At 45.6% G+C, this 15,552-nt stretch overlaps 1 protein-coding gene across 1 annotated transcript; it reads left to right on the top strand.

The window, feature by feature from the left end:
• Positions 1-33: 33 nt before the first annotated feature.
• Glul (glutamate-ammonia ligase) lies at positions 34-10,725 on the top strand. The gene is made up of 7 exons (XM_048356593.1): positions 34-180; positions 2,690-2,868; positions 4,863-5,024; positions 6,961-7,107; positions 7,501-7,628; positions 7,820-8,019; positions 9,054-10,725. Exons 2-7 carry the CDS (start codon positions 2,703-2,705, stop codon positions 9,370-9,372), a joined length of 1,122 nt encoding a protein of 373 aa, XP_048212550.1. The 5' UTR covers positions 34-180; positions 2,690-2,702; the 3' UTR covers positions 9,373-10,725.
• The last annotated feature ends 4,827 nt before the right edge of the window (positions 10,726-15,552 follow it).

The following is a 15,552-nucleotide window of genomic DNA, read 5'->3' on the forward strand; positions in this document are numbered from 1 at the left end:
CCAATCAGAGCGCCGAGGACGGCCCGGGACCTCGGATAAAAAGGTGCGAGCCGCCGGCAGCCTTGTAGAGCCGAGAATGAGAGAAGTAGCCGGCCTCTGAGCGGCGCCGCCACCTCCTCTCTGCAATCCGCCTCGCTCTCGCGGCCCGTCCGCCCACCCTCCCGCCTGCTCGCCGCCTGGGTAAGCGCAAGGCCAGATCAGGGGTACCCAGGTGATGAGCGTCAACCCCGGATCCTGGTGCCCCCGGGTGCTGTTTTCGTTCTATCCCCGACCTCCTGACTCTGGGCGTCGAGGCCCAGCCCGCGTGCTTCGGATCTCGGTGGCTGCGGGTCTGTCGGGTTGGCTAGGTCCGAGCGCTCCCCGGGCTGAGCACGGAGAAAGGCAGGGGTGGGAAGGGCGGGTTGTTTTGATCTTCCTTCAGCTACTTTTGCGGCTGGAGGCACCGCCCCCGGAAGCCGGCGCCCTGGGGTGGCGAGTGGCGGCGTGCGCGCTATGCACTCAGCGGCCTTGTGGTCCCCGGCGGGAGCGCACGCCGAGCGCGGGGCGGGCGCCGGCGCCGGGCTCGCAGCCTCGCGGCGGCTGCGATTTAGCCGGGAGTCATGGTGCCGTGTGTGCCGGAGACCGGCGGCCCCGAGCATTATCGCCCCTGCCGCGCGAGTCCCGCCGCGCCGCCCATGTGACGGAACAATGGAGAAGCGCCGTGGCGGCGGTGTGGCCGCGGGCGCCTCAGTGGAGAGACCTGGCCTGGGAGGGGCTGCGGCGGCGTGCGAACTCTCCCGCGAACTCCCCCCTTTCCCCGCCCGGCCTCCCCCCTCCCCGGGCATGGCCCCGTGGAGGAGGCCCTGAAGTCAACGCGGGCCCCAGGGGCGAGGCGACCACTTTTAGGACCTTTCAGTAGGAAGGGGCTGCTCTCAAAGTGGATTATCCCAGCTCCCCGGGGGCCGGGAGGCGGGGATCCTCCCCCAGCCGCAGAGCCGGGAGGAAAATCTGCGAAGATGAAGAACGGGGGTCTCGGTCCTCGGAGTCTCCCTCCAACTGCTTCGGCTTCGTCGCCTACTCTGTGAACGCTGGAGAAAAATCGTGGGTTGGGGGTAAATCCTTTGGGCCAGGGCCTGGTTATCCCGGCTTCTCTCGGCACGAACGCTCCGGGTCCCCCACCCCATCGCCCTCGCCCAGAAAGCATCGGTGCTTGGAACAGCGAGAGATCGAGAACGACGATCACAGCAGTAAAAAGAGAAGGGCTAAAGAGAGTAACCCCCATATCTTTAACCATCAGTCGCTGGGGTGAGTGAGGGAGGGGTCAGGGAGAAAGGCCCCAGGCCCTACCAGCCGCTTAGCCCTGCATGTGAATCCTGGCGCCGGGTGGGCCCCTGTTGGTGAACTGCATCCCGCTGGTGGTGTTGGAAGTGTGACTTGACTTTGGAGGTGTAACAGGTTGGAAAGACACGACTTGTCCTCTAGAGAGTTCCCGAAAGGTTTAGGAATTAAAATGGGCTTCTAGGGGGGGTCGGGGTGGGAGGTGGGATTTTGACACTAGGCTTTCTAGAATGCTGTAGGCACAGGTGGTGTGGTTGGTTCTCTTAACAGCTCCTGTTCCCCAAGGGGAAGGGTGAGGCTGTTGGAGGAGAAGCAGTTGTTTTCAGCTGGGCAAACATGGACGGTTGCCCATAGAAACTTTGCCACTGTACTTCAGAAAGTTGCCCAAGTCATTGGAGGAGAACAATATGTTCCCTTTACAGCCACCCTGGGCGAGGGGGGAGGGCATTTCCTCTTGTGTTGAGTCCGGTTTTGTGGCTTCAGTCTCTTCTTCCAGAGGTTTTGTGGCTGAGGCTTTTATAACATGACTTCAAGCTTTCGAAATCCAGAATCTTTTAGTTAGAAGTGGGAATTTCCTACTTGAGAAACATTTCAAGTACCATATCCAGAGATGGATATTTTTACATTAAGTCTGTCTTCTGAAGTAAGAACTTGATATCACACCAATGAACATTACATCTGTCTTCTGACTTGTATGGGCTGTTTTTGTCATCTCGGTGATGATAATAGTGCAAGACTTTTAGGAAGCTGCTGCCAGTCTTTATTAAATCTTTTAACTCCCTAGTTTCTCAAATGCATGGAGCATTGTGTTGTTATTTGGGGCGGGGGGGGGGGGGGGGCGGGAAGGAGCTTCCATTAAGACCAGCTAGGAACCAAGAGATAAGGAAGAAACTCAGAACAAAAATGACAGCCAGGTCTTTACAGTTCCCTCCTACTGGCTTGTTTTTTAAAATATCATTTGTGTTGTATAAAACTAGATCTTTATTTAATATGAAACTTTTAAGTCCCCTGAAAACAGAGGGAATAATTGCACCTACAGAGGGGAAAGTTTGCCACTCTCGTGTGTGTGTGTGTGTGTGTGTGTGTGTGTGTGACCCAGGGTGTCTAGCTACTCTACCACTTGGACCTCCAGTCCATTTACATGTGTTTTGTTTGGAGCTTGACATTTAGAGACAACCAAAAGAAACTCCATCAAATTTTTAAAGTCTCAATAACTTCTGTCATTGCATTCTAGATCCTCCTTGGTCCGCCTGAGTATCTGGGTTTGATGGAGTGCTTCTTCTCCATTCCACACCTGCTCTCCTTCATGAGGAGGACATTCCTGCAGGAATGGTTTGAGTGGGTGTTCATAAAGTTACTTTTCTCTTTCTAGAGCATCCTCCAACATGGCCACCTCGGCAAGTTCCCATTTGAACAAAGGCATCAAGCAGACTTACATGGCCCTGCCTCAGGGTGAAAAAGTCCAAGCCATGTATATCTGGATTGATGGTACTGGAGAAGGGCTGCGCTGCAAGACTCGAACCCTGGACTGTGAGCCCAAGTGTGTAGAAGGTGAGATTGGGCCAGGGGATTTGGGGAAACAGTGCAGGGGTGGGGGTAGGTCTGGCACTGTGAGGTGGGCAGCAGCCTTAGACCAACATAGCCACTTGATTTGACCTTTGTTCTGTTTGCAAAGCTTTTCTAAGGCAGGGCCTTTCAGACTTAAGTCAACACTAAGCTCTTGCTCAGCCTCAGAGTAGAGCAACAATGGAACCTTTGATTTAAGTAAGAATCTTGTTTATAAGCCAAATATATTGAAGAAAAATATTGAATCGGGATTGTGGAGTTTATGGAAGTAGAGTCCTTTCTGACTTTGCTGGTCCCCACTTAGCTGGCTCTGAGATATCCCTAGGAGCCCAGTTTGAAAACTATCTAATTTACAGACTTAAGTACTGGGTCTAGAACTTATCTGGCTTGGCTTATTGATACAACATATATTCACTGAAGTGGTTGATCCACAAGATTAAACATTTGTTCCTATTTTATCTTTTTGGCAGTACTGGGGCTTGAACTCAGAAGCTCTTATTTGCTAGGCATGTGTGGTTTACCTTTTAAATAAACCACGTCCTCATTCTAATTCTATTGACTCATTATTAGTTAGTACAGCTTTTAGATATTTTCAAATGATCTAGTCACATACTCCCAGAACTACTATATTAGCATTGTGATCTTCATCTTTCAATTTAGAATAAGCCATCATCATCCCCCTTTCTGGAAGGGGTAAGGAGGAAGACTGTCACCTCCTGCCTACTTTAGAAGAGCTTACTTACTCTTCTACAGTGTTCATACTTGAGTGAGTGAATAACATGATGTCGATCATGTATCTTCTATACATATGCCGCAGATTGGACAGGCCATGAGTATACATAGGAGAAGTCTGGCCTTTGCCTTCTGAGAACTCATAGTCCATAGGAGAAACAAAGAACCTGCCTCTCAAAACAGTAGGGAAAGTAAATAAGTGGTATGGAAACATTGTTTTTTAATCTAGGACACAACTTGAACCAAAGCAGTCAGTAGGCACAGTGGACAGTGAGTGGGAGAAGGAAGCAATGATTTGGCTTAGTGAGAGAAGCAGAATCCATCCCCATCCCAGTGTAGTTATTTAGAGAGGCCATCAATATCTGCCCTTAGGTGGTTCTTACAAGGAAGTGATCCAACCAGTCTTATTTGGAACTCAGATAGGGAGGACTATAGGGTATGTAGGTTTTGGTCAGGTATGTAATTCTGGAGGCTGTCACGCCTTTCTTTCTGGGAAAGACAACAATAGAAAGGATGGTCTGAGAATGTGGCTTAGTGATAGAATGCTTGCCTATCATGCTTGGAGGGAAAAGGCCAGAAGAGGCTCTGTGGCTCAAATGGTGCTAGACTTGAGCATAAGAAACTCAGGGACAGTGTCCAGGTCCTGAGTTCAAGCCCCAGAACTGGCAGTAAAATAAAATATAAAAGTAGAAAGGAGGGCTGGGGATATAGCCTAGTGGCAAGAGTGCCTGCCTCGGATACACGAGGCCCTAGGTTTGATTCCCCAGCACCACATATACAGAAAACAGCCAGAAGCGGCGCTGTGGCTCAAGTGGCAGAGTGCTAGCCTTGAGCGGGAAGAAGCCAGGGACAGTGCTCAGGCCCTGAGTCCAAGGCCCAGGACTGGCCAAAAAAAAACAAACAAACAAAAAAAGTAGAAAGGAGCTGGGCATTTGTGGCTCCTACCTCTAATCCTAGGTACTTGGGAGACTGAGATCTGAGGATAACAGTTCAAAGCCATCCCCAGTAGAAAAGTCCTTGGAATTTCTATCTCCGATTACCTAGCAAAAAGCCAGAAGTAGATCTGTGGCTCAACAAGTGATAGACACCAGCCGGGAGCAAGTAAGCCAAGCAAAGAGCCCAAGGCACTGAGTTCAAGCCACAGTACTAGCACACACAAAAAATTAAGTAAATAGAAAGCAAATGAAGGCTTGCCTGGAAAGCTTCTGTTCATTTTTACATTTTTTTTCCTCCTCTTTGTGCTCCAGAGTTACCTGAGTGGAACTTTGATGGTTCTAGTACTTACCAGTCTGAAGGGTCCAACAGTGACATGTATCTTCTCCCTGCTGCCATGTTTCGGGACCCCTTTCGCAAGGACCCCAACAAGCTGGTATTGTGTGAAGTATTCAAGTATAACCGGAAGCCTGCGGGTATGTATAGGAAAAACCCCCACTTCCCTTTGTCCCTAACACTTTGTGAACTCTGAAGTTAGTATTGGGAAGCTTAGGTTATCTCAGCACTCATTTAAATTTTATGAATGTCAGGGATTGGTTGTCCATCCTCCCTGCACCTTGAACTTCTTGAAAAGAGACTATGTGGCCTTTCCTTCCATGGATACTTTTAAGAACCTGTTTCCTGAGTCAGGGAATTTATGTCTTTGATCTACCTCTCACTGCCAATGAACTTGGACAAATAATTTTTCCCTTGTACTTTGATTTTGCTGAGTTTTAAATGGAGGAAGTAAAACTGATTTCGATCATTTTGGAAGATTACATGAGTTAATAATATGTGAATCATTTTGGAACAAACATATCCAGTATTGACTACTGTCTGACTCCAGAAAGTTCTCTTATGCTCGTCTATTCACTGATTAAAATAGGAATGTCTTGGTTCATTGAAAATATTTTTCCTGAACTTTGCTGTAGCTGCACTTGCAGGCTCCTGTTTCTTCCCTGACTTGTCTGTTCTAAGACATGGGTTTATTTTTAGATAGTCAGCTTCTTTTTTTGTTTTGGGTTTTTTTTGTTTGGTTTTGTTTTTGCAAACAAGGTTTACTATGTAAACCCAGGCTGGCCTTGAACTTGGAATCTTCCAGTCTCAATTTCTTAATGCTAGGATTATAGGCATGTGCCACTATGCAGTTACCTTCTAAAGCTTGACTCCTGTGAAGTTTTTTTTTTTTTTTTTTTGCCAGTCCTGGGGCTTGGGCTCAGGCCGCACTGTCCCTGGCTTCTTCTTGCTCAAGGCTAGCACTCTGCCACTTGAGCCACAGCGCCTCTTCTGGCTGTTTTCTGTATATGTGGTGCTGGGGAATCGAACCCAGGGCCTCATGTATATGAGGCAAGCACTCTTGCCACCAGGCCATATCCCCAGCCCCTCCTGTGAAGTTTTTTTTTTGTTTTGTTTTGTTTTTTGCCACACTGCCAGTTTTTCTTAGGGGGGGTTCAGGTGCCTTTGTCTTAAGAGGCTGTATATTGTTGGTGAAGGGCCTGGATCCTGAAGCCAGATAGCTGTGCATTTCTTGGCTCTGTTGCTTGCCCTGTAATTTGGGCAAGCCAACTAGCATAATAACATCGCGGAACTTTGTGTCCCCCCCCACCAATCCTGGCACTTGAACTCAGAGCCTAGGTAACTGTCCCTGAACCTCTTTGCTAAGGCTAGCACTCTACAACTTGAACTCTACAGCACTACCTCTGACTTTTCTAAGTAGTCTATTGGAGATGAGTCTCAGACTTTCCTGCCTGGGCTGGTTTCAAACGGTGATCCTTGGTTCTCAGCCTCCTGAGTGGCTAGTATTGCAGGAGTGAGCCACCAGTGCCTGGCTGCTGAACTTTGTTTTCTAGTCTGTAAAAGGGAAAACTTCTAATACCCATTTCAGGTTGTTAGGAAGATTCAGTTGAATGACTTGTCTTTTAAAGTTTTTCTAGCTTAGAAACTGCTTCCAGTTGAACTTATCCCTTAATTGTTTTTCATTTGCAATAGCAAATATAACTGGTGTGTGAACCTCCTAATGGACAAATTATTCTCAATTAAAAAAAATTGATTTGGCTGTAAGTACTGAGGAAAACCAGAGGATAGGGCTGAGAGCTATAAGCAGCTGTCTTGTGAATTGTGAAGTGCCTGGCATTGGTACTTGGAAGGGAGCCAGCATGCTGATAGGTGAGCACTTGGTCTGCGTCCATTCCCATGTGACTTAGTTATGAGTTTAATTATACCAAGTCTTTCGAAGTGGTTTCCTGGCTTAATGGTGGCCTGCAAAGGTTTGCCCTGGGTTGTCTACAATCTGAGGACCGCTTTCCCACTGGCATGCAGATTCAGCATATGTGTCCCCACATAGCTCTGATGGCATGCCGACTTGCCTTCTAGAGACCAACTTGAGACACACCTGTAAACGGATAATGGACATGGTGGGCAACCAGCACCCCTGGTTCGGGATGGAGCAGGAATACACTCTCATGGGCACGGATGGACACCCCTTTGGTTGGCCTTCCAATGGCTTCCCAGGGCCCCAAGGTAAGTCTTCTCTGGAGGTATAAAGGTGAACTTAGTCCTCCCTTCCCCCAAATACTTAGTATCCAGGGAATCCCAAGCCCCTTTTTCTAGAGATGGGAGCAACATTTGAATGAAAGAGCTGAGACTGGCTGAAGATTATTTTCAGTAAAGACAGCTCTTACAATGATTGGGAACCAGAGATGGATTTAAATGGACCAAGTGAGGAGAAAGGATAGAGGAGGCTAACCTTTGGCTCCCGCAAGGCTGTGCAAAGATGACCTACCTCCATTCCCCCATCCCTTTTCTGCAGGTGAAAGCAGGGATGGTGGCTCGGGAGCACAAGTGTGAGGGCCTTCTGATGTCTGACTTAGGAGTTTTCTGGATTACTTGACTTTTATCTTGATTCTACTCCAGGTCCTTATTATTGTGGTGTGGGAGCAGACAAAGCCTATGGCAGGGATATTGTGGAGGCACATTACCGGGCCTGCTTGTATGCTGGAATCAAGATTACGGGGACAAATGCAGAGGTCATGCCTGCCCAGGTAAGTGGCTGTAGGTCATCTCCTTTGTTTCTGACTTCTGGATAAGTCAGTAAATGGGACTTTGGCTAGCAAGGGCTGTCAGTGCCCTTGTTATTCCATAACTTGAGTGGGTTGAAGAAAGCAGATTTGGGAGCTTGGGTTGAGGCGGAGCCATTGACTTTATTTTTAATACTCAACTCTACTCTTCACAGTGGGAATTCCAGATTGGCCCCTGTGAAGGAATCCGCATGGGAGATCATCTCTGGGTGGCCCGTTTCATCTTGCATCGTGTGTGTGAAGACTTTGGCGTGATAGCAACCTTTGACCCCAAGCCCATTCCTGGGAACTGGAATGGTGCAGGCTGCCATACCAACTTTAGCACCAAGGCCATGCGGGAGGAGAATGGTTTGAGGTAAAATACTTTCTACTGAGTCCAGCACCAGTATTACTCTTGCTTATGGCAGAAAGACTGGGCAGGCAGTATCAGTCTTCATCAGTCTTTCATATTCTTTGTATTGGAGATATGTCCACTAGATTTCTTTGGCTACGTACATGCCTTATCTCTTGAAATATATTTATTTAGCTTCAACTTTCTTCTAAATCTATCATCTTCCTATTTGAAAAGTACCAAATAATAATACTCTAGGGATAGAATTAAAGATAGTGATAGGGAAAAACTGACAATGGATCCAAGCACTTGATTGAAAGTCTTTAATGAAAATCACTGAGAACGGGTTGGCTCTGAGGGGGCATGACTTGAGTGGCTGAGTACCTGCTTAGCAAGTACAAGGTCCTGAGTTCAATCCCCAGTACAGCTAAAAGAGAAAAGAAAGATCTAAATTAGTAACTACGAGCAAGTGGATAACTTCTTTTCTTTTTTGTGTCAGTATTGAGACTTGAGCTCAGGGTCTGGGCCCTATTTCCTAGCTTTTTTGCTCAAGGCTAGCACTCTGTCACTTGTGGCATAGCTCCACTTCTGGCTTTTGGGTGGTTAGTTGGAGATAAAAGTCTCACACTTTTTTAACCTTGGCTGGCTTCATGCTGCCATCCTCACATCTTACCTCCTGAGTTGCTAGGATCACAGGCATGAGACACCTGTGCCTTGCACAAGTGAATATGTTTAGTGCTTATGATGGGAAAATGTCAAGTAGTTACATTCTTTTTTTAAAAAAAATTTATTGTTTAACGTACAGAGTGGTTACAGTTTCATACATAAGGCAGTGAGTACATTTCTTATCAACTTGTTACCTCCTCCTTAGTAGTTAGTCTTTTTGTTCAACAAATAATATCAGATGCTGTTTTGAGAGTGAAGGCACCAAATAATAACAAGGCAAAGTCACTGACCTAGTGAGTATTTGGGCCATATCTCAGTGAACTTTATCTTTCGGTTCCTCCCTGCTCCCTCCTTGCAGGCCAGGTTCAGGGTTCATTTTTTGTCTCCTCTAGGTTCATCGAGGAGGCCATTGACAGACTGAGCAAGCGACACCAGTACCATATTCGCGCCTATGATCCCAAGGGGGGGCTGGACAATGCTCGTCGTCTAACTGGCTTCCATGAAACCTCCAACATCAACGATTTCTCTGCTGGTGTAGCCAACCGCAGTGCCAGCATCCGCATTCCCCGGACTGTAGGCCAGGAGAAGAGGGGTTACTTTGAAGATCGTCGCCCTTCTGCCAATTGTGATCCTTACGCAGTGACAGAAGCCATCGTCCGTACATGTCTTCTCAACGAAACTGGCGATGAGCCCTTCCAGTACAAAAACTAAAAGGACCTACCTACCTAGACTTGCAGCCATCTAGCCCCTCCCAGTCCTTCATCCTCCTCCACTGCTCCTCCTCCTACTTAGTTTCCTAATCATCCCCCCTGTAACTCAAGGGTGGAAGATCTAGGTCTTTTTACTCCTCATGCTCAATTAATACTGCTTTCTTTGGTCAAGGTAGAGGGGTCAAGTTCTTAATCTCTTTATACCCATCCCCCTTCCCATTTTTTCCTGTCACTGGAGCTTTCTATTGTGGTAGTGGGGGAGGGAGGGGGTAGCCACTGCTCCCAGCTCATCAGGTATGCTTGTCTATTATGCATAGGGGATGTGTTAGGAGGGCAGAGAGGAGAGGACTTTCTTCAGGGTAGAAGACAGGAGAGACCTAACTGGTCAGGTTAGGATTTCCCCTTCTTGGTAGAAAACTATTTCTCAAGATATAACCAACTTTGTATCACAAAGGGGAGCTAGGCAAGGTGGGGGGGTGTGCTAGGGAGGAGGGGCAATGCCTTCTGTTGCTGTGGTAAGTCCTCTGCCGCAGGGCCCCATGCCCTCCCATGAGCACAACACTCAAGACTAGAAACTGGAGGACATCTCTACCTTGAAGGACATCCTCAATTGCATGGTCCTCCATTTATAACACAAAGCAGAGTAGTATTTTTATATTTAAATGTAAAAACAAAAAAATGTTATATATGGGTGGGTGGACCTGTGTTGTGTGGTTTTTTTGTTTTTTCTGAAGGAGAAAATCATCCTGGTTACTGGGCACCAAATTGGAGACAAATAGTTGGGTTTTCAAGTGAGGATCTCCTTTGCAATAGAGCCTGAGGGATGCCATTCTGGAGAAGCTTCTTTTGTGGGGCTCTCAGTCCTCCATTAGCACCAACAGTTTCCTGTCTACCCTTCTGCAGAAGGTGATAGATGCATGCACATTATTCACCATCAGAGCCCAGTGGCAGGGTTTAAATGGCACACATGGACTTGTCCACATGTCCACACGTGGGTTTAGAAGTATGAGTTGGCTGGTCAACTTGAACACTGACAAGGGGTGGGGGTTGTGGGTTACTTTCTAGTAGGACTAGCATGTCACTAAAGCAGGCCTTTTGGTATATTAAAAGATTTTCTAAAGCAAAAAAAAAATAGATTTTAATCAGATTTGTAGGCTTTCTAAGTCTAATTTTGGAGAACTGCCTCCTTCCTCTCTGCTCTTCCCAGGAGTCAGGGACAGGACTGGAGTGAAAACACTTGTAATTTTTTTGTATCCTGGTGTCTTTTCTCCCAGTGCAAAATATTCCTTTCTTTGTTAAGATTCTTAAGGTTTTTTTTTTCTTTTATAATAAACACTTGATTTCCATCCCTACACACTCTTGTTGTTTTTGTGCTGGCTGCAGCAGCTGGCTGTGGCTTTTCTTTCTCTTGCCATGACGACTCTTAATTGCAATGTACAGTATGTTCAAAGTTAGATAACTCCTCGTTGTAAACACCATGCCACTGCCCAGAGCAGTGCTTATAAATCAACCTAACATTTATAAGATTGCTTCTGACTTACTTGGTTTCTTCTTGGTTTCCATTCCTTGCCATTTCATTCCTTCATTTCCTACCAGAAAAAAAAAAGGGATGTTTGGTTTAGAGGCAAAACAAGCCCAGCCTTAGCAGTTGTTTTGTGACAAGTACAATTGATTCTTGCACTCCAGAGTTTGGTTTTGGCCTATCATGCTTTAATATGGATTCCCTGAGTTAATTTTATAACATCAAAATATTTAATGTGGGATTAACTGGTTTCTTTCCATTTCCTTCTACCCAGCTACCAGTGATTCATCTATATAGCAAACATAGGCTGTTGATACCCAAGTTGAAGCCTTAGCTTTCCAGGCCTGGCTGGGTGCTTAGACATAAATTTGTCTTTGGATCCCTTGATATAGGCTAGTGGCCTGTGATTCTCAAAAGCTCCATAGGTCTTTGTTTTGACAGTGTCTATGTTGCCCAGGCTGATGATAAACTTCTAGGTTCTTGGGATCCTCCTGCCCCTGCCTCTTAAGTATCTGGAATTACAGATGTACCACCCCAAGCCTGGGTCCAGGAGCTACTCTTGGTACCTTGTTGGTCCCTGAAAGTCATCTTACCCTGTGTTTTTTTTTGTTTTTGTTTTTGTCATGGGGCTTGAACTCTGGGCCTGGACCCTGAGCTCTTCAGCTCAAGGTTAGCGCTCTACCACTTGAGCCACAGTACCACTTCTGGTATTCTGGTGGTTAATTGAAGATGAGTCTCATGGACTTTCCTGCCTAGGCCAGCTTTGAACTGTGATCCTCAGATCTCAGCCTTCTTAATCTTAAGTGTATTATTCCTCACTAGACTAAAGTGTTCTCTTGGGAAACAACTGTCTTAACACTAAGAACTAATATGCAATGCTATTAAAGAGTAATAGCATTACTAGTACTGTTGGTATGGTGATATATTTAAAAGGTGGAAACTAGAGGGCTGGGAATGTGGCTTAGTGGTAGAGTGCTTGCCTAGCATGTAAGAAGCCCTGTGTTCCATTCCCCAGTAACAGAAAAAGCTGGAAGTGGCCCTGTGGTTCAAGTGGTAGAGTGCTAGCCTTGAGCAAAAGAAGCTCAGTGACAGTGCCCAGGAATTGAGTTCAAGCCCCAGGACTGGCCAAAAAACCATTGTAACTGAAGCTATCACAGTTTTCCTTAACTGTGATCTTTGGTTCTAGTCTTATAGGGACATCTTACCTAGTAGCTTGCTGAGTACAATTCCAGTTACTACTGTTGGTCCAGCAGAAGATTTGCTTGCCCTGCTCTCCACCCACTCAGCACTTTTCTGGTTTTAACACTAAAATGAATATACTTTTTCTTGTTTTTATTTTGCCAGTCCTAGGGCTTGAACTCAGGGTATGGGTGCTGTCCCTGAGCTGCTCAAGACCAGTGATTTACCACTTGAGCCACAACAACATTTCCAGCTTTTTCTCTGTATATGGTAATAAGGAGTTGAACCCAGGGCTTCACGTATGCTAGGCAAGCACTCTACCACTAAGCCACATTCCCTGCCCCATAATATACTTTTTCTTATTTTAAACGAGTCTCTTTCCCCTTCCCCAGCTCAAATTATTCTCTCTTGAGTGGGTTCTTCCCATAAATGGATTAAAGAGACAGTGACCTGAGCATTTTGGCTGTTTGTTCATTGTGACTAATTCCTTGACAAGGATAACCCTAAGCAAGAATTTTGAATGAATGGGACCAAGCTTTCAGTGGAAACAGCATATTTTCTTCTCCACCTTCTTCCCTAGAATTAGCTTTGACCAACAGTTGTTCACAGTGCAATCTCCTTATATATTTTAAGGAACCTTTTATAGTTCATTTAACAGACACTGGGTTACATGATAACTTTATCAGTGATAGGTTAATAAACAGAATGAAGGGATAGATTAAACAATGATAGCCACACCTTTAGCCTTAAAGAGACAGGCAAAATCTTCACTAAAGATTATCCATGAACTTCCTAAACATAAATTTCCTTAATGTTATCCTGCCAGTTCCTGGACAAGAGTTAAAGTGGCAGCACAGGCTACCAGGACTCCAAGGAGTTCCTTGCATGAGTTCTCTTTAGGGCCATTTAAAAAGCCAGAACTAGCAAGAGGCTGAGATCTGAGGATCTTGATTTGAAGCCACCCAGGCAGAGAATCTTACCTTTAATTAGTGAGCAAAAACTAGCCAGAAATTGAGGCATGGCTTGAGTGAAAAAAGGCAAGCCAGAGCATGAGGACTCCAGTATCTAGACACAGTATCTGGACACAGATTTGGACTCCAAATATCCCAAAGCCTCAGATAACTTGCCACTGCTGAACCCCTCTACTAATTAGGGGCAAAGTCTGGATAGCCCTTCAATAGCACTTCCCAATTGCAGATGTCATGTAAGCAGGTGTGTGTTTGCTTCTGGGTCCCCAGACCAGTTAAATGCCTGCAGTACTTATTTAATGAAGTTATTTGTAAGCTTTAAGCCTACAATCCTACCCTACAACCTACACTATGGTGTCAAAGTCCTGGTTTAGCAATCTCATCTCCAGCCATGGGACTAAAGGGTTGTTCTATTTTTCTGAGCTTAAAGAATCATGCCTTTATTTATTTATTTATTGGCCACAAATACTAGGCCCCTACTAAAGATTTTTTCTCTGAGTGTGGCGGGTGATCTGGGTTTGTCACCTCATTACCAGAGTTGATCTGGCTAGCTAGGTGGGTGTGCCGGGCAAAGCTGTGTGCTTAATCAGAGCAGACAACCTTCCCATAGAGGAAGACCATTCTTCTGTCAAGAGTATATGAGCAAAGGTGCTCTCTGCCTTCAAAACAAACTCCTAGAGTATGTTGTGAAAAAATGAATTACTCTTAATTTGAGTAGAAACCAAGCTGCCAAAAGCCTATTGCTTCAAGAGGTAACTTTTATAAAGCAGCAGCTCATTGTCTTAATTCCAAAAGCTTCAAACAAATGGCAACTAAAAGCAAATTAAGATGATTAAAGCCTTTTTTGTAGACCTTAGCTCAATCACCATCCATAAAAATATAAATGCACAAAGTATGAAAATTTGATTTTGTATAATGCAGATAGATGTGCATATGCCATATACAATGAAGATACATATAGATATACCCAATTAATAAGATGTATGTATATGTGCATGTACATATGCATTAGATACACAATGCTGTTCCTATGTAGGATTCTTTTCCTCAAGGTACATCTTACAAATGACACAGGGCTGGACAACTGGTGGCTCACACCTGTAAGAAGTACTCAGTACACTGAGATATTGCAGTACACTGAGGATTGCAGTTCAAAGCCAGTCCAGGCAGGCAAATCTGTAGGATTCTTACCTGCAGTTAACCTGCAAGGGGCTGCAAGTGGAGTATGGCTTAAGTAGTATAATACCAGCCTTGAGCAAACAAGTCAAGCAAGTGCACAAGGCCTTGAGTTCAGGACCCAGTATTGGCATGCATGCACAAACACACGTGCATATACCCTAAATAAATAAATAAATATACCCCAGTAGCTCCTAACTACTCAAGAGGCTGAGATATGAAAATTGAGGTTCAAAGCCAGCCCAGGTAGGAAGGTCTGTGAGACTCATCTGCAATTAACCACTAAAAAGCTAGACGTGAAGCTGTGCCTCCAGGGTTAAACAAAATAGTACAGGGACAGTGCCCAGGCCCTCAGTTCAAGCACCAGGACTGGGACAAGTAAGTAAGTAAATATAAATACAGAAAGTCATGAAAATTATGAATATATCTTACAGTAAAGAAGTATTTGCTGAGCTGAAAAAGCTGTCATTGGGAAGAGGCAGGACAAACTATAATCATTCTTAAAAGCCAGATCCTACTGTTAACTGTAATACATTCCCCTCTTCCCTATGCTTTGTGAGTTCTTAGGTTCTGTCTGCTAGTTAGGATGACTGCAGGGAGCCCCTCTAATGACAGAGAGTGGTGTTCTAGTCCCATGTCTTACCGAGGATGTGTCTAGGCAGTTGCAATGATCAGTAGATGAATTGCTTTTCAGGGCCATTGGGCCTTAGCAAGTTCTTTGTATTGTGTTGAAATCACAGCTTGTCTCAGCTTGGTCAGCTCCTCCAGCACAGGGTCATCAGCAGATCTGTTGACCAACTCCAGTGGGCACTCAGCCACACTAAATCGAAATTGTGTTGACGTTATTCTGCATTTACCTAACTCTTCTCGTGTAACTATCATTCTGCCCTATTGACACATTGAAGAGACTTCCAAGATAACCTCCAAAGAATTAATAAATTATTAAAGATCAAATAGGCACTATATTGATTTTTTTTGGTTAAAGAAAACATGTGAACGAGGGCTGAGGATATGGCCTAGTGGCAAGAGTGCCTGCCTCATATACATGAGGCCCTGGGTTCGATTCCCCAGCACCACATATACAGAAAATGGCCAGAAGTGGCACTGTGGCTCAAGTGGCAGAGTGCTAGCCTTGAGCAAAAAGAAGCCAGGGACAGTGCTCAGGCCCTGAGTCCAAGCCCCAGGACTGGCAAAAAAAAAAAAAAAAAAGAAAACATGTGAACGAGAAGGTCAAGTGAAGAGAAATTCCTCTCTTCCTCTTTCCCATGTGCTCTCCTCACGGAGCTCCAAGGTGCCATGGACATTTCCAACAGTACGGGAACTTGTGGGACTCACT

Source organism: Perognathus longimembris, chromosome 11 (genome assembly GCF_023159225.1).
Source record: "Perognathus longimembris pacificus isolate PPM17 chromosome 11, ASM2315922v1, whole genome shotgun sequence".
NCBI classification, from domain to species: domain Eukaryota; kingdom Metazoa; phylum Chordata; class Mammalia; order Rodentia; family Heteromyidae; genus Perognathus; species Perognathus longimembris.

Excerpts from the sequence above, each read along its gene's own strand:
- Glul (XM_048356593.1), top strand. The coding sequence starts at position 2,703 with ATGGCCACCTCGGCAAGTTCCCATTTGAACAAAGGCATCAAGCAGACT. Across the intron at positions 5,025-6,960 it reads GTATAACCGGAAGCCTGCGG|AGACCAACTTGAGACACACC; the intron begins GTATGTATAGGA and ends CTTGCCTTCTAG. Across the intron at positions 8,020-9,053 it reads CGGGAGGAGAATGGTTTGAG|GTTCATCGAGGAGGCCATTG; the intron begins GTAAAATACTTT and ends TGTCTCCTCTAG.